The sequence below is a fragment of the Pecten maximus genome, chromosome 5 (genome assembly GCF_902652985.1).
Source record: "Pecten maximus chromosome 5, xPecMax1.1, whole genome shotgun sequence".
NCBI lineage: Eukaryota > Metazoa > Mollusca > Bivalvia > Pectinida > Pectinidae > Pecten > Pecten maximus.
Window position 1 is genome coordinate 41,744,492 of NC_047019.1, and position 18,663 is coordinate 41,763,154.

Below are 18,663 nucleotides of genomic sequence, written 5' to 3' on the forward strand. Positions count from 1 at the left end.
CCTATAATATACTCAGATTTCAGGGTTGTCTCCTATAATATACTCAGATTTCAGTTGTCTCCAGATGTGTCTCCTATAATATACTCAGATTTCAGAGTTGTCTGTAGATGTGTCTCCTATAACATACTCAGATTTCAGAGATGTCTCCAGATGTGTCTCCTATAATATACTCAGATTTCAGAGTTGTCTCCTATAATATACTCAGATTTCAGAGTTGTCTCCTATGATATACTCAGATTTCAGAGTTGTCTGTAGATGTGTCTCCTATAATATACTCAGATTTCACAGTTGTCTCCAGGTTTGTCTCTTACAGTATACTCAGCATGTTTGTCCACCGGTTCTTCGCTAGTGTTGTACGTGTCCATGGTAGTGGAGGAGGTAAAGAGACAAGTAATAACCTCTATACTTTGTTGACCATTTATTCTCTGACCATATACAACTACCTTGTATAAACTCTCTCTAACATCACAATACACAATCTATAACATCTTACTGCAGTCCTTTGATATATTCATATAGATATAGATATATATTATATAAAAAATCTGGATAAAACTTACCATTTGTACATTTTTTCATACAAATATACCACCCAGGTATTGCACAAGAAGCAGAGTGAGCATGTCCCTGATTTAACTTTGAAATATACATTGAATATGAATACATACACAGACATTACAAAATCTATATACCATCAATCACTCCAGTTGTCTTTTGTGTGAGTGTTTTCCCCAGAGAGGGAACAAATTTCACTTCCAATAATATAATGAGAAAATATATTTTCCAATTAAATAACTAGCAGATAGCTGAGTCATAACATTAGTTCAAGAAATGCAAATTTTCATATGGTTCATTGAAAAAAAAAAAAACCTCAAACTTCTGACTGTAAAAGAACCCTCAAATAGACATGTTTAAGGGGAAAATACATTTTATATCTTTCAGTTTTAGACTTGTTGATTAATGTAACAAGATTTTTCTGTAAAGAACCCACATTTGGAGAAATAAAAACTTAGACCAGGTCATGAGACCATTATTCCCAAAGTTCACATAAAAAAATATGTTTTGTTTTCAAGAGGAAAGACATCTTCACACTGAACATATGGTATCACGTTCAATTAATCATATAAATCTTAAACGGTGAAAAGTTTTCAAAAGATGTGATGATCATTTGTCATCTGCTACATATACTATAAAATATCAAAACCTTACATATATAAACAACAGAAAAACTGGGAAGAAACATGAGAAAAGCCGAAATTAACATTCAATTTAGATACGATACTTATACTTCAGATTAGATATACATTGATAAGTCTCGATTCTGGCTGCAATCCTTTTGGATCTGACCTTAATAAACACAAGTACAAAATGTATTTTAATTTCCATTTGTTTAAAACATAAACAATTTCTATTTTGGAAGTAAATAAAACAAACTACGTAGAGTAAAGTGTAGACAACAGGTGGAATGACAACTCTCATGATACACACACTATAGCTCTGGTACCTCTCACAACAACAGATGTAAACAACGAAGTATTAAAAAAAGACTTTCATAACAAACAATACTAGCAATGGTTAGTAAAGTAAGTAGAATACATTAGGAAAGACCAAAACTATTCGTTGTAAAATAATATGACAAATGTATCCTATCTTTGTGTCAGAACTACATGTGGACAGTTCTAGGCTCGAGCAGCACAGCATTTATCAGAAATAATTGTCATCCGTACGATCCTTATCAAAACATCCATCCAGACGAGTGCTTGCATTTCTCAGTAATGTAATGTAGTGAATTGCCTTATACAAACTTTGAAATGCCCCATGAAATAATGTTTTTAAACATTTTGCTATTTTGCTACAATACAAGATGGTGTTTTACTTAAAGCATCCAGCACACATAATCATCGATTTTAAAAAACTATTTTTTTCTCTCTACAATCTTAATCACAAAAATAACCAGTAACATCATAATATATCCACAAATCAATGTAATACTCACTTCTTACATAGTCTCAATGTACATAATTACTTTTATTCATTTCAATATTTACACAAATTCGCATACCAAGTGCAGCCAGTATCTGTCTCTCTCATAAAAATAGACTACAACATATAATCTAGTCAGCATACGTCTCATAAAAATAGACTACCACAAATCGTGTCTCATTCTCACATTTACACATAAGTATTTCTTCTGCATGTAATCTTACACATATACACACAAAATATATCCTCAAAAGATTAGGTAGCTGCCTTATTTAGATAAATCAATATACTAATATGTCTTCAACTTGATCAAAAGCATTTCACTTCCATAGAAAACATACATGATATGGCCAGACTCGCTGGTGCATGTCTATAAATCATTCATGCATGAGATATTCGTACAACATTGCCAGGGTACCATATATACCTCTCGCACATCAGGTTTTCTAAAGCACACTTTGAGCATGTGTTGTTGGAGGGAGGAGGCTTACACTTGGTAGGCCAGTGATGCACATACTGATATGGGCAATATCTATATGGTAGGTCACATGTTAAAAAGGGAACATTTTTCTTGTTTTAATTTTTATAATTGAAGTTAAAATTTCACTGTGTCTTATAGCAAGTACACTTTATAAAGGTTTGATTTTTGCTATGACAACAGCTTTAACAAATGGGCAAATGATCTACTCGGAAAATCTTACTCTTACTGTATCTGGTACACAGTGGGTTAGGATACCTGTCTTTCCTGTCTGGTACACAGTGGGTTAGGATAACTGTCTGGTACACAGTGGGTTAGGATAACTGTCTGGTACACAGTAGGTTAGGATAACTGTCTGGTACACAGTGGGTTAGGATAACTGTCTTTTCTGTCTGGTACACAGTGTGTTAGGATACCTGTCTGGTACACAGTGGGTTAGGATAACTGTCTGGTACACAGTGGGTTAGGATAACTGTCTTTTCTGTCTGGTACACAGTGGGTTAGGATACCTGTCTGGTACACAGTGGGTTAGGATACCTGTCTGGTACACAGTGGGTTAGGATAACTGTCTGGTACACAGTGGGTTAGGATAACTGTCTTTCCTGTCTGGTACACAGTGGGTTAGGATAACTGTCTTTTCTGTCTGGTACACAGTGGGTTAGGATAACTGTCTGGTACACAGTGGGTTAGGATAACTGTCTTTCCTGTCTGGTACACAGTGGGCTAGGATAACTGTCTTTTCTGTCTGGTACACAGTGGGCTAGGATAACTGTCTTTTCTGTCTGGTACACAGTGGGTTAGGATAACTGTCTTTTCTGTCTGGTACACAGTGGGTTAGGATAACTGTCTTTTCTGTCTGGTACACAGTAGGTTAGGATACCTGTCTGGTACACAGTGGGTTAGGATAACTGTCTGGTACACAGTAGGTTAGGATACCTGTCTGGTACACAGTGGGTTAGGATAACTGTCTGGTACACAGTGGGTTAGGATAACTGTCTGGTACACAGTGGGTTAGGATAACTGTCTTTCCTGTCTGGTACACAGTGGGTTAGGATAACTGTCTTTCCTGTCTGGTACACAGTGGGTTAGGATAACTGTCTGGTACACAGTGGGTTAGGATAACTGTCTGGTACACAGTGGGTTAGGATAACTGTCTTTCCTGTCTGGTACACAGTGGGTTAGGATAACTGTCTTTCCTGTCTGGTACACAGTGGGTTAGGATAACTGTCTGGTACACAGTGGGTTAGGATAACTGTCTTTCCTGTCTGGTACACAGTGGGTTAGGATAACTGTCTTTCCTGTCTGGTACACAGTGGGTTAGGATACCTGTCTGGTACACAGTTGGTTAGGATACCTGTCTGGTACACAGTAGGTTAGGATACCTGTCTGGTACACAGTGGGTTAGGATACCTGTCTGGTACACAGTGGGTTAGGATAACTGCCTTTCCTGTCTGGTACACAGTGGGGTAGGATAACTGTCTTTCCTGTCTGGTACACAGTGGGTTAGGATAACTGTCTTTTCTGTCTGGTACACAGTGGGTTAGGATAACTGTCTTTTCTGTCTGGTACACAGTGGGTTAGGATAACTGTCTTTTCTGTCTGGTACACAGTGGGTTAGGATAACTGTCTTTTCTGTCTGGTACACAGTGTGTTAGGATACCTGTCTGGTACACAGTGGGTTAGGATAACTGTCTGGTACACAGTGGGTTAGGATAACAGTCTTTCCTGTCTGTACACAGTGGGTTAGGATAACTGTCTTTTCTGTCTGGTACACAGTGGGTTAGGATAACTGTCTTTTCTGTCTGGTACACAGTGGGTTAGGATAACTGTCTGGTACACAGTGTGTTAGGATACCTGTCTGGTACACAGTGGGTTAGGATAACTGTCTGGTACACAGTGGGTTAGGATAACTGTCTTTCCTGTCTGGTACACAGTAGGTTAGGATACCTGTCTGGTACACAGTGGGTTAGGATAACTGTCTTTCCTGTCTGGTACACAGTGGGTTAGGATAACTGTCTTTTCTGTCTGGTACACAGTGGGTTAGGATACCTGTCTTTTCTGTCTGGTACACAGTGAGTTAGGATACCTGTCTGGTACACAGCGGGTTAGGATAACTGTCTGGTACACAGTAGGTTAGGATAACTGTCTGGTACACAGTGGGTTAGGATAACTGTCTTTCCTGTCTGGTACACAGTGGGTTAGGATACCTGCCTTTCCTGTCTGGTACACAGTGGGTTAGGATAACTGTCTGGTACACAGTAGGTTAGGATACCTGTCTGGTACACAGTGGGTTAGGATAACTGTCTGGTACACAGTAGGTTAGGATACCTGTCTGGTACACAGTGGGTTAGGATAACTGTCTTTTCTGTCTGGTACACAGTGGGTTAGGATACCTGTCTTTTCTGTCTGGTACACAGTGGGTTAGGATACCTGTCTGGTACACAGTGGGTTAGGATAACTGTCTTTCCTGTCTGTACACAGTGGGTTAGGATAACTGTCTGGTACACAGTGGGTTAGGATAACTGTCTTTTCTGTCTGGTACACAGTGGGTTAGGATAACTATCTGGTACACAGTGGGTTAGGATAACTGTCTGGTACACAGTGGGTTAGGACAACTGTCTGGTACACAGTGGGTTAGGATAACTGTCTTTCCTGTCTGGTACACAGTGGGTTAGGATAACTGTCTTTTCTGTCTGGTACACAGTGGGTTAGGATACCTGTCTTTTCTGTCTGGTACACAGTGAGTTAGGATACCTGTCTGGTACACAGCGGGTTAGGATAACTGTCTGGTACACAGTAGGTTAGGATAACTGTCTGGTACACAGTGGGTTAGGATAACTGTCTTTCCTGTCTGGTACACAGTGGGTTAGGATACCTGCCTTTCCTGTCTGGTACACAGTGGGTTAGGATAACTGTCTGGTACACAGTAGGTTAGGATACCTGTCTGGTACACAGTGGGTTAGGATAACTGTCTGGTACACAGTAGGTTAGGATACCTGTCTGGTACACAGTGGGTTAGGATAACTGTCTTTTCTGTCTGGTACACAGTGGGTTAGGATACCTGTCTTTTCTGTCTGGTACACAGTGGGTTAGGATACCTGTCTGGTACACAGTGGGTTAGGATAACTGTCTGGTACACAGTGGGCTAGGATAACTGTCTGGTACACAGTGGGCTAGGATAACTGCCTTTCCTGTCTGGTACACAGTGGGTTAGGATAACTGTCTTTTCTGTCTGGTACACAGTGGGTTAGGATAACTGTCTTTTCTGTCTGGTACACAGTGGGTTAGGATAACTGTCTGGTACACAGTGGGCTAGGATAACTGTCTTTCCTATTTGGTACACAGTGGGTTAGGATAACTGTCTGGTACACAGTGGGCTAGGATAACTGTCTTTCCTGTCTGGTACACAGTGGGTTAGGATAACTGTCTTTCCTATTTGGTACACAGTGGGTTAGGATAACTGTCTGGTACACAGTGGGCTAGGATAACTGTCTTTCCTGTCTGGTACACAGTGGGCTAGGATAACTGTCTTTACTGTGTAACTGATAGTTTTATTCTTCAAACATTAGATATTCTATCAGATTATATTACCCATGTAAATGAAACAGAGGATAAAAACACACACATCTAGTCTTGTACAAATAGGAAAGAACTCAAATCATTTAGAAAATTACCAACATTTATCAGCCCACAAATTCAGCTTCATAATTTCACTCTTCATTGATATGGAGGTAATACTGTTAGTCATCCTGACCAATTGTATGTCAGAAGACAACACAGTTGTCCTAACCCACTGTGTACCAGACAGAAAAGACAGTTATCCTAACCCACTGTGTACCAGACAGAAAAGACAGTTATCCTAACCCACTGTGTACCAGACAGAAAAGACAGTTATCCTAACAAGAATTATCTTTGGTCTATTATAGTCTATCTTGACTGATTTATAAGGTTGTAATAGATTGTCATTTCATAAATAGTTTCTAGATAGAGTAACTATCATCAGATAGACACAGTTCAGAGGTAACATTCATCTAGACTGTTGTATAATCTAAATACAAATCTTGTGGTATGTCAATTCCAGTATTATGAGTACAATATGTTTTCAAGCATAATCATTAAGACATATACTTTTATTCCAAGTGTCGCACATAATGACAGAAAGTTAGGTTTTGTTCAAACTTTGGTCATATCGGCAAACTGCTTGCGAGAAAGTGTTACGTGAAGCAGAAGAGTTCCAATTTTTGGTTCACTTTCTGTCACTCTGTTTAGTCACCATAGTGTCAACATTCATAGAATCAGACCCTTAAGTTACACATGAAGGTCCAAAATTCTGACGAATAGGATGTTTGATCGCGTGATGTTTAACACAGCAATGTATAGAACAAGATACTAAGCCTAAAAGTCCAATACTTTGATGGCTATAGATCTCAGTTGTTGCCCTTTGGTGATGTCGAGTTTTGCTGTCCGGCGCCTGAAGAGTATTGGACAGTCCAGCGAGATACAAGGCTGACTGTCATCCTGAACACTCATACAATTGTTACAAATCTGGAAACAAAGAGGTGGCATGTTGTAATAAAACATAACCATGTTAGTAATAAAACGTAATAAAACATAACCATGTTGTAATAAAACATAACCATGTTGTAATAAAACATAACCATGTTAGTAATAAAACATAACCATGTTAGTAATAAAACATAACCAATCTTATAACCTCTTAACGTCAATGTTTTTCCATTATTAAAAACCTTGTACTGGTAGATTAACACATACATACCATACACATGTGAGAAAGATATGAGCTAGGCTTAAGTTACCTCTGCCCCTGATGGATACATAGTAAAGATTTGAGGATGTTGAAGATTAATACAACAGTGAATCCTCTTCAATAAGACATTGAGTACTAGTGAAATTCTGTCAAGAAATATATATGCTAGCTAGGGTGATGACATGTGGCTTGTACATAAATTTGATTTTTATAACATTTGACTAATCATTGCCATTTCCAAACTTATCCAAGGTAAACTTACTTGTTATTTGAATTTACATCAAAGTTTCTGACGAAATATACCTGCTAGAGTGATGGCAATTTATAGTTATCAGATATCCCTCAATCATACTGGTCTGTTATGTCTAAACTAATATCTGTCTAAAGCTACTTCTTGTCCTGACTGCATGATACAAGGAATACTCGCCTTGGTGAGATCTGCATAGACTTGGTCCCAATCACGAATCCTGTTGTTAAGAGTGATGGCCACCTTCTGAGGGTTCCGAGCACATTTGTTACATATATCCTGATTGGTCTGTTCCTCACACACAGGACAGCTCACCACAGAGAAAAACTGAGAAATTGTGCCCTAGGAAATACAAGTGTTTACTTTATGAGGTTGCTGTCATTGTGTACAATCAAGTCTATTTAATGTTATGTTACATTGGATTAGTTAATATTACACTGAGTCACAAGGAATCAATCAACAGATCATTAAAAGTTCAGAGAGCATTTTGACACAGAATATACACATTTGTAAAAAGTGAAATAATGATATGTTGAGGTAATATTAGACAAGTTGTACCTTCTTACTGTCTGGGGCCATAACTGTCTGGGGTACTACCCTGGTCACCTTAGGCATCTCATTGTACCTGTAAGATAGTGTAGCATAAATATGCCTGTATCACTTGTGTATTACCTTAAAAACCTTATAAAACCATATTGTGTGATGAAATATATTCAGTAATATTAGACTGAAATTATATTGGAGATAATCCCTGATAAATATTGAAAAGAGGAAACTGGCATAATGGTTTCAATTCTAAAACAGAAATTGCTGAAGAAATCAACTTTGGTGGAATAGCTAGATAGTATAATGATCAGAATGGCCTTGTGGAAGGTAAATCCTACCACAATTTTTAGGTCACCTGAGACAAAGTCTCAAGTGACCTATTCTAATCCCCTTTTGTCCGTCGTCGTGCGTCGTCCGTCGTCCGTCAAGTGTCGTCCGTCGTGCGTCCGTAAACAATTCACATTTTCAACTTCTTCTCCAAAACCCACAAACCAAATTCTATGAAATTTTGCAGGAAGCTTCTATAGCTAAAGGTCAACCAAAATTGTAAATTATATGGTCCCCACCCCCCAGGGGCCTGAGGGGCGGGGCCAAAAAGGGTCAAATTGACTAAAACTTCAAAAATCTTCTTCTCTACTCTCAGATATGCTGGAATCAAACACTCTTCATAGATGGAAGGGTCTTAAGGTGCTTTACCAAAATTGTAAATTTCATGACCCAGGTGTTTCACGTTTGCCCCTGGGGAGGGGCTAAACTTTACTATAGTTTATATAGGGAAATCACATTTTTGACTTTAATTTATTTTATTTCTATTGGAATTCATTCTAATTTTGTAAACATTGTCAGCATGAGATGACAGTTTGATGGCATGCACATGTTGGCCCTGACTGACCCCAAGGGGCTGATGGGCGGGGCTAAAAAGGGCCAAATTGACTAAAACTTCAAAAATCTTCTTCTCTACTCCCAGATATGCTGGAATCAAACACTCTTTATAGATGGAAGGGTCTTAAGGTGCTTTACCAAAATTGTAAATTTCATGACCCAGGGGTTTCACGTTTGGCCCCTGGGGAGGGGCTAAACTTTACTATAGTTTATATAGGGAAATCACATTTTTGACTTTAATTTATTTTATTTCTATTGGAATTCATTCTAATTTTGTAAACATTGTCAGCATGAGATGACAGTTTGATGGCATGCACATGTTGGCCCTGACTGACCCCAAGGGGCTGATGGGCGGGGCTAAAAAGGGCCAAATTGACTAAAACTTCAAAAATCTTCTTCTCTACTCTCAGATATGCTGGAATCAAACACTCTTCATAGATGGAAGGGTCTTAAGGTGCTCTACCAAAATTGTAAATTTCATGACCCAGGTGTTTCACGTTTGCCCCTGGGGAGGGGCTAAACTTTACTATAGTTTATATAGGGAAATCACATTTTTGACTTTAATTTATTTTATTTCTATTGGAATTCATTCTAATTTTGTAAACATTGTCAGCATGAGATGACAGTTTGATGGCATGCACATGTTGGCCCTGACTGACCCCAAGGGGCTGATGGGGGGGGCTAAAAAGGGCCAAATTGACTAAAACTTCAAAAATCTTCTTCTCTACTCTCAGATATGCTGGAATCAAACACTCTTCATAGATGGAAGGGTCTTAAGGTGCTTTACCAAAATTGTAAATTTCATGACCCAGGGGTCTCAAGTTTGCCCCTGGGGAGGGGCTAAACTTTACTATAGTTTATATAGGGAAATCACATTTTTGACTTTAATTTATTTTATTTCTATTGGGATTCATTCTAATTTTGTAAACATTGTCAGCATGGGATGACAGTTTGATGGCATGCACATGTTGGCCCTGACTGACCCCCAGGGGCTGATGGGCGGGGCTAAAAAGGGCCAAATTGACTAAAACTTCAAAAATCTTCTTCTCTACTCTCAGATATGCTGGAATCAAATACACTTCATAGATGGCTTGGTTTGAAGGTTCTTTACCAAAATTGTGAATTTCAGGACCCTGGGGTCTCAAGTTTGCCCCTGGGGTGGGGCTAAACTTTACTAAAGTTTATATAGGGAAATAACATTTTTGACTTTTATTTCTATTGGAATTCATTCTAATTTTGTAAACATTGTCACCATTGTGTTACTATAGTTTATATAGGTAAATCACATTTTTTAATATGCATATGTTGGCCCTGACTGACCCTAGGGGCTGATAGGGAGGGGGGGCAAAAAGGGTCAATTAAATAAACTGAAATAATTCAAATCTCAGGTGACTGTTAAGGCCCATGGGCCTCTTGTTCATGTTATCAGATGTGATGGTAAATATAGGGCATGCATTCCCATGTTCCTTACAGGCCAAGATCCTGTTGGGTATATTTATGTTAAGTCTATAAGACAATATACTTACCATAAGAAGACATTGACTCCCATCAGGGAGAAGATTCGGTCAAGTGGAGGAAGAATCTGTTTGGTGATGTAGTAGGTAGCATTGAGTCTGAGGGAGGGGTCGGTGAGAAGGTCGGCTGGAGTCCTGACTAGCTGTATGAGGGGAAGCCCAGGACTGCCATATACAATGACATATGGCACACGCTCACCCACTCGGGGCTCACTACGACGATCATGCTGCAGACTCTTCCTGGTGAAAGAAATACAATTCTAATTGTACTATCTACAACGATAGGTATAAACAATTAGCAAAGTCTGTCAAACTTTATAAAAGAGAAATCACTTGTTTAATTCTTTTAATTTTCAAGATTTCCTTATTTCACATCAAACTTAATTGGTGAATAGAGACACTAAAATTCTAGGAAATTAATTCATAAACAATTAGCAAAGTCTGTCAAACTTTATAAAAGAGAAATCACTTGTTTTAGCAAAGTCTGTCAAACTTTATAAAAGAGAAATCACTTGTTTAATTCTTTTAATTTTCAAGATTTCCTTATTTCACATCAAACTTAATTGGTGAATAGAGACACTAAAATTCTAGGAAATTAATTTGTTTTAATTATACATTTTCAATTATTTGTCTACTTACTTTGATATCTCTAAGGCCGGTACACAGGCTCCAGGTTTGTATCCAGCCATACCACGGTACTCCTTGGCGAAGACAAGATCTTGTAGACTGACTTTGCCCTCCATCAGTTTACGACACTGTGTTTGGACATACCTCTTTGCCTGGGACACATCACGAGTAGTGAAAAGTGTTTTGATTGTGCGCTCAAGAATCTGAAATAACAAAATCTGAGTTGTGTTATATGACCCAATGTTGTACTAGATTAAAGAAAAATCCGACATTACACAAATATCATAATCTTTATTTGAATGTTAACTGTTTTGACATCATTTATGATCATTACTAAATCTTGACAGGTTGTCATGTCAACTGCTAAAACACAAACAGACTTACCTTGGCAACAGCTGGACAAGCATCTCTCCTTACTGTCTCTATTCCTTTGGCATCAAATATAGGCTCTTTTTGATCTGGAGTTTCATAACTAAAACCAACATACCGTTTCTTGGTTTGGAGGATACAAGGGAGATAAACCTGTAGAAAATGAAATGATATCTGTTAGCAAACTTCCTGTCTCCATTGAGACAGAGCCGATGCAGAGTCTAACTACAACCAGTTCATCAGGAGAAAATACATATCACATTCATCTGTGTATAAGTTAGCTAGGACACTGGAATTAACCTGTAATCCCTCCTGTGATGTGGAAAGATTAACAGTAAGATGCTATTGGGACCAAGTACACACTATCTGTTCCTCCACTATTAGCTATACACAAAGCCAGACAATAGCAAAAGAAATGTTCCACTTTTGAAAATTACGGTAATATATATGTATACATGATTTTGATATAAACATATAGCAATTTGAATCCTATATGTAGTATGTAAGTCAGGATATATACATAATCTTAAGATGAAATATATAAGGAGAGTATAAAAGACAAGTGAAAACAAGTTATTCAAATTGTAGATATGATGTCAAAGGCAAAATACATCCTAAACTACAGCACACATCTGCAGTGGCTTCTATTGGTACACGATAATCGAAGATTAACTAACCTTCTCAAATTTCAGTTTCATAGGCTTTGGATTGGCAGCTGTCACTGCATTACAAATCTCATAACCAATCTTAAAAGCCTCCTCCTTGCTGCGGCCTTTCAGCTCAATAAACATACTGTAACAAAAAGTGTCCGTCTCTCATCAGGTAGATATACAAAATTAGATTAGAAACCTGGCAAAATGCTGTTACCAGTCAGTTCCTGATTGTAATAGTGCAAAAAATAAAAAAGTTACAAAGGTTTACTGTGACCAACCTCAATAAAATCTGTTAATGTGTATTTTTGTTTCTTTTGTTGTATTATTTGTATATATTTTGAAGAACATTTGTCAACAAAATATCACGAAAATGCTGTACGCAATGCTACCGCTTTGAAAGGGTTAAAACCCCCTATTTTTGGTCATCAGAGGTTGACCTGTCTGCAGGAAGTGATCCGATATATATACAAATTGATCTGATATGTATACAACTGAACACTACTTCGTTTCGAACTGTTATGATGTTTACCTGTCAGTGTCGCCGTAGACAACCCTAGCCCCCCAGCGAGGTGTGTCCTCTACCAACTTGATGGCCCTCTCCAGTGTCTCTCGGGCTTTCCTTACAATACTGTCAGCCACCTGGTAAATACAAGCATCATTTAATAACAATTTCAAAGAAAAATCCCAGTAGCTGGTTTGATCAAGAATTACAACGGAGTTATGAAGTATTAACACCAATATAATAGTTACTTTTTTTAGCTATATATCTTTTAATGTATCATATACATATTACAAATTTAGTAAATATGTCTGATTCTAGATTCAGATTTGTTAGTATTTTTACCTCAATACAAGGCATCCTTCCGGAGAAGTTGGCACCAGTGTAGCCGTAGGTGACATTAGCAATGAGTTTGAGGCCCATTTGTCTGGCGTCTAGCAACTTACACAGGGCCTACAACAAAAGAATACCAATAACAGGTACATTATAGTTAACTCTTGGTAGATAGGGAGACCTCTTCACTGAACTTGTTTCTTTGGGTTTATTACACTTTTCTTTCAGAAGTAGGCCCACACCCTTAGTAATAAGGCATTTCATATATTCTGCAATTTAGTAGAAATGCCAATGCATGATGCTCAATTGTGCTGGAATCAGTTCACCCATAACTTTGAGAAAACAGATTATGCATTGGCTCCCCAGGTTTACATCAGGATAAATATGGTATGCTCCAATCCACAACAATTTTAAACCCTACTACCTATACATTTATATAAGCAATTATATATGTGTCCTGTCAATAACAAACTTTACCAATTTCAAATATCTACTGTATGGGGTATAACTGCACTAAGATCAGTTTCAGCATCAATCAAAATGACCTAGGTTAACATGATCCTAGTTAAATAATACAAGGGTTCTATATTTACCTTATCCTTCTTGTATGACTTCATGGCTTTCTTCACCATTAACCTGGTGTTAAGGATTTCCTCTACCATACTACAACACAAGATATTCCATATTTATACGCAAAAAGTTCCTATTAGAATCATGTTATCATGTTCCTATTAGAATCGTGTTATCATGTTCCTATTAGAATTGTGTTATCATGTTCCTTTAAGAATCTTGTTACATATGTATTGTCCCTATTGGAACATCATTACATATTTATTTTCTCTATTGGAACATCATTACATATTTATTGTCCCTATTGAAACATCATTACATAATTATTGTCCCTATTAGAATCTTGTTATCATGTTCCTATTAGAATCTTGTTATCATGTTCCTATTAGAATCTTGTTATCATGTTCCTATTAGAATCGTGTTATCATGTTCCTATTAGAATCGTGTTATCATGTTCCTATTAGAATCTTGTTATCATGTTCCTATTAGAATCGTGTTATCATGTTCCTATTAGAATCGTGTTATCACGTTCCTTTAAGAATCTTGTTACATATTTGTTGTCCCTATTGAAACATCATTACATATTTATTGTCCCTATTGGAACATCATTACATATTTATTGTCCCTATTGAAACATCATTACATAATTATTGTCCCTATTGGAACATCATTACATATTTATTGTCCCTATTGGAACATTACATATTCATTGTCCCTATTGGAACATCATTACATATTCATTGTCCCTATTGGAACATCATTACATATTCATTGTCTCTATTGGAACATCATTACATATTCATTGTCCCTATAGGAACATCATTATATATTTATTGTCCCTATTGGAACATCATTACATATTCATTGTCCCTATTGGAACATCATTACATATTTATTGTCCCTATTGGAACATTACATATTTATTGTCCCTATTGGAACATCATTACATATTTATTGTCCCTATTGAAACATCATTACATATTTATTGTCCCTATTGAAACATCATTAAATATTCAGTATCAATATTAGAATATCATTACTTATTCAGTATCAATATTAGAATATCATTACATATTCAGTATCAATATTAGAATATCATTACATATTCAGTATCAATATTAGAATATCATTACATATTCAGTGTCAACATTAGAATTAGTTGAATATATCATATAATAACTGATTCAACTCGTAGTAAAGGTGGTTACTAAAGGTTCTATTTTCCAAGGACAAAGTTATGAACTAGAATGCCCCTATTCTCTCCTTTATTCCCAACCTCCCCAAGTCACATGTACTCTCCTCATCTGTCAGTACAAGGTTAGTATCTCAATTGCCATAGAGAAACGATCCAACTTTGGGAAAATCGTGATTTTGATTCTCAACAGACTGTTCGATATATTGCTTGGAGCAGTCTCAATTGTCAGACAGATAATTTGTTCTTTTATTTGGCATATGATTTATTATAAATCATGTCGTAGAACTGTTGGTAGATTTCATGAAACATCAGAAATGGTCAGATTTCTGTTAGTCAGACACCTATCTGTCTGAAGAACAATAGATAAAGTCTCTAGTGGTTAGCTTTGAAAAATAAGGCATGTCAACACTTAGCTTCGTAACGGTGAAACTTAAGTAGAAAAGAAACGCACTTATATACTTGTTCATATTTATAGTTTTTCTTGTTGCTTTCCCTTGCCTATCATAATTGTGCTTTGAAAATTCTGTGTCAAACTCAGTCATATTTTAATCTGCATAACACATCTTGTAATCTCAACATTAATTGGCCCCTTAATTTCAACCAACCAATCAGGTTGAGATTACAAAATATCAATTGGATGATTAAATTTGATTATATATTGAGGACATTTACAGACAAGGTGAGTACCTGTGCACAAATTACATCAAAAACCTGCTTAAATACTTGAACCTATATTGTGGAAGGGGATGGATGGAATCAAGGTAAAACAGTATTCCCACCTAAGTTGTACGGGACATAAACCAGGTCAGTATTGTCTGTTTCACAACTTCCATTAACTACATTTTTAAAACCTCCAAATCTTGGTGTGACCTGAAACTTACGCTGAGATCACCCCCTTCCTGACATGCTGCTGGACAAACACGACACCATTGGGTGATACAGTGATGTCATTCTCCAACTTCTGGAAAAGTATAACAAACACCTTCTTACATGATCTACATAGTGACAAAAGCATTACACTCTTGATAGAGCGCCCTCCTCATCTGAACAGACAATGCTTGAGATAAATAAAATATGTATAATCACACAATGCTTGAAATACATGAATACATCAGATGACAAGCAACAACTACCTGAATTGATAGATTTATATGCAAGTATTCAAGCTTGCCAACATTTTTTTAATTTCCATGGTGGAGGTTACATAATCTTATGTTTAAGAAGGCTACCTTCTAGTAGCAGGCATGAGTTTATTTTTCACTATGTTTAATTCATTTAAGCAGGATACAGGAGTGATGAAGAAAGTCAGATAAATTACCTGAACACCATTATACATTTATTTCTAACGAACGTTGTGTATCTACCTTTAAGACTGAGGGAGGAATCTTCAGATGGGTGCAACCAAACTCAATAGGTCCTTCACTGTAAAACAAAAGTTCAGATATTTCTAAATAACTGAAGCACATCAATTCAATATCATGTCAACAAGAGGTCCACAGGATCGTTATACTAAATCAGTGGAGTGACCGGAATAACTAACAACACAAATGAACAATAGATGATATTTACTAGTCTCCTTGGTAATGATAAATGTATGGTTCACCAATATTATTGGTACCATTGACCTGAGCTTAAGATAGATAAAAATCCGCCCAACATTATGATAACAAGGTTGGTTGATCACGGATGAGAGATAAATATATAGACCCTAAGGCCTGTAAACTCACTGTGCCTTGTCTAGCCATCTGAGGCGTCCCAAACATGTTGAGAAGCAGTAGTTATGTGCAATCATTATGGATGGGTAGAGTGACTGAAAGTCTACTACTACAACTGGATCGGCATAGAAACGTGACTCCGGCTCCAGGGTGAGTGCAATACACTCAGGTGCCCTCATCCGTGCCCTCTGGTGGACACTTGGCGACACAGGGATGTAGTTCAGTGGCTTGGCTAGGCGTAGCATCATAGACTCCACTCGATACTGTAGGTAAATATATTACAGCTATCAGAAAAATTAAATTGAAGATTATTTAACATTTTCTATCTGGTTTTAGATAAGTTCTTTATATGGACTTATAATATCTTTTCAAAATATACTTTTGTAATAAACAGTAGAGACTGAAGCGTAAGTTTGTAAATTAAGTTTGAACGAAAATATACTAAGAACACAGAAAGGGCCCTGCCAAGTGGCTATATATATATCCCCCATAATCATCAAGAACTTTTTAGCCCATATCACTGAGGTTGGTGTTAGAAAATAAGAAAATTTCAAGGAATCAAACTATATATTATAATAGTACTATGATGTGAAAATTGTTTCTTTCAACCACCTACTGCTGGACAGAGCATAACAGCAAAGATGCTAATATATCATATCTTGATTAATTCCAACTAACTTTGCTTCATAATGTCATAGCAAAATGTTTATGAGTGAAAAAATATGAAATTTGAATGACAATTAACCTTGGACCCAGTGACCTTGACCTTTGAATTGGATGTTTGGACATGCAGTTTGCTCATTGATTAATTTCAACCAGCTTTGCTTCATAATATCATTATAACAAAATATTAATCAGTGAAAAGATACCAATGATGACCTTGACATTTGACCCATTGACCTTGACCTTTGGGCATAATGACATGACTTTTAACTCAGATCTTGACCTTGACATTAAGAACTATATAAAACCCCACTTCACCATCTACATTTTATGATGAATGTATCAGTGAATTACCATGTTAAATTTCAGAAATTTGTGCCCTCTGTAAGTGACTTAGATATTCCCAGTATTATTTTTTTTTAGTAACAGCGACGTTGACCTTGGGAACTCTTTAGACCGGGACCTAATACACAACTACTTTAGACTGGCACATAATACACAATTGCATTTTACAGTATATCATAATTTAAAATTTCAGAAAGGTTGCCCTTCCATAAGTGCCTTATATGATGTATTTTTGACAGTATATACTCAATTATATTTTTAGCAACAGTGACCTTGACCTTAGGATTTTTTAACACTTTTTAAGTATATAAAAGTTTGGCTTTCATGAGTCCAGATTAATCTCTGGAAACTAAACCAAAGTGCTGACAGATGGACGTACAAACACCGTGATAACTATAGGCACCTGCAATGTGGAGCTGTAATAAGAAACATTCTCCACTAAATGAACAGAAATAGTTCCCATATTATGAAGATGATACTGTCATATTTTGAAGATATCATAATAATTGGTATTTGTAGTAACTACAATTAGTGTTCTCATTAAAAGATGGTTTGCTGGCAAAAACAGACTACAGCCCATCAATTCTAAATGGCTATATCTTTAGCATGTATAGCAGACGTGAATACTTCACAAATTGTTTTCAACCACCTGTTTTAAAACTTATTGAGAACATAAACCCTAGATGGTTCTGGTCTTACCTGGGACCCACGGGATAAGACATGGTAGAACTCGATCCCAAACACACGGGCAAATTCACTGGTGCGTCCGATGAGATCAAGCTGGTCTATCAGCTGTAGGTTACCCTTCACTCGAGTGATGTAGTATTCTATCAACCTCCACCTACAACACATTACTTCATACATAACAAGCTTTCCCTTCACTCGAGTGATGTAGTATTCTATCAACCTCCACCTACAACACATTACTTCATACATAACAAGCTTTCCCTCACTCGAGTGATGTAGTATTCTATCAACCTCCACCTACAACACATTACTTCATACATAACAAGATTTTACATCTACTAAGATCAGCAGGGTTTTGTTGAATTGTAACATTAACATACCAGTTTATCAACAGGTAGCTCTCCTACCAGGGACAACCAAAAAAAAGGTCAATACTACATCTTTAATATCAATATTATTTCAATAGCTAACTTCTGACTTCTGCTAATGGCATCAATATTTCATTTCCAGGCAGTATCACTTTACGAAATATGCAGTAAAATGGAAAACAAAAATTGGATTTCAAAATGAAGACAGCTTTTGTGGAAAA

General features: G+C 36.9%; 1 protein-coding gene and 1 long non-coding RNA gene across 30 annotated transcripts in view; both read right to left on the reverse strand.

The window, feature by feature from the left end:
- Positions 1–403: 403 nt before the first annotated feature.
- Positions 404–5,646, reverse strand: LOC117328071. 29 transcript variants are annotated; one of them, XR_004532812.1, is made up of 7 exons: positions 5,402–5,427; positions 5,216–5,299; positions 4,734–4,919; positions 4,409–4,677; positions 4,316–4,371; positions 4,122–4,149; positions 404–3,750 (listed from the first exon to the last, which is right to left on the reverse strand). It is a non-coding gene; the product is annotated as an uncharacterized LOC117328071 (long non-coding RNA). The 29 variants fall into 29 exon arrangements; XR_004532821.1 differs by lacking the exons at positions 4,122–4,149; positions 5,216–5,299; positions 5,402–5,427 and adding an exon at positions 5,560–5,583 and having other exon boundaries at positions 404–3,973; positions 4,316–4,631; positions 4,734–4,817; positions 4,855–4,919; XR_004532818.1 differs by lacking the exons at positions 4,122–4,149; positions 5,216–5,299; positions 5,402–5,427 and adding an exon at positions 5,523–5,551 and having other exon boundaries at positions 404–3,973; positions 4,316–4,677; positions 4,734–4,817; positions 4,892–4,955.
- Positions 5,647–6,830: 1,184 nt separating this feature from the next.
- LOC117328070 overlaps positions 6,831–18,663 on the reverse strand; it is a 92,339-nt gene continuing 80,506 nt past the window's right edge. The window contains exons 24-37 of the mRNA XM_033885408.1: positions 18,087–18,228; positions 16,392–16,642; positions 16,029–16,086; positions 15,546–15,625; positions 13,493–13,562; positions 12,912–13,019; positions 12,597–12,706; positions 12,092–12,206; positions 11,430–11,567; positions 11,058–11,248; positions 10,431–10,658; positions 8,035–8,101; positions 7,657–7,818; positions 6,831–7,006 (exon numbers count right to left, since the gene is read on the reverse strand). Of these exons, the coding sequence (XP_033741299.1) occupies positions 6,857–7,006; positions 7,657–7,818; positions 8,035–8,101; positions 10,431–10,658; positions 11,058–11,248; positions 11,430–11,567; positions 12,092–12,206; positions 12,597–12,706; positions 12,912–13,019; positions 13,493–13,562; positions 15,546–15,625; positions 16,029–16,086; positions 16,392–16,642; positions 18,087–18,228 (1,870 nt within the window). The 3' untranslated portion in view covers positions 6,831–6,856. The remainder of the gene's footprint in view (positions 7,007–7,656; positions 7,819–8,034; positions 8,102–10,430; positions 10,659–11,057; positions 11,249–11,429; positions 11,568–12,091; positions 12,207–12,596; positions 12,707–12,911; positions 13,020–13,492; positions 13,563–15,545; positions 15,626–16,028; positions 16,087–16,391; positions 16,643–18,086; positions 18,229–18,663) is intronic.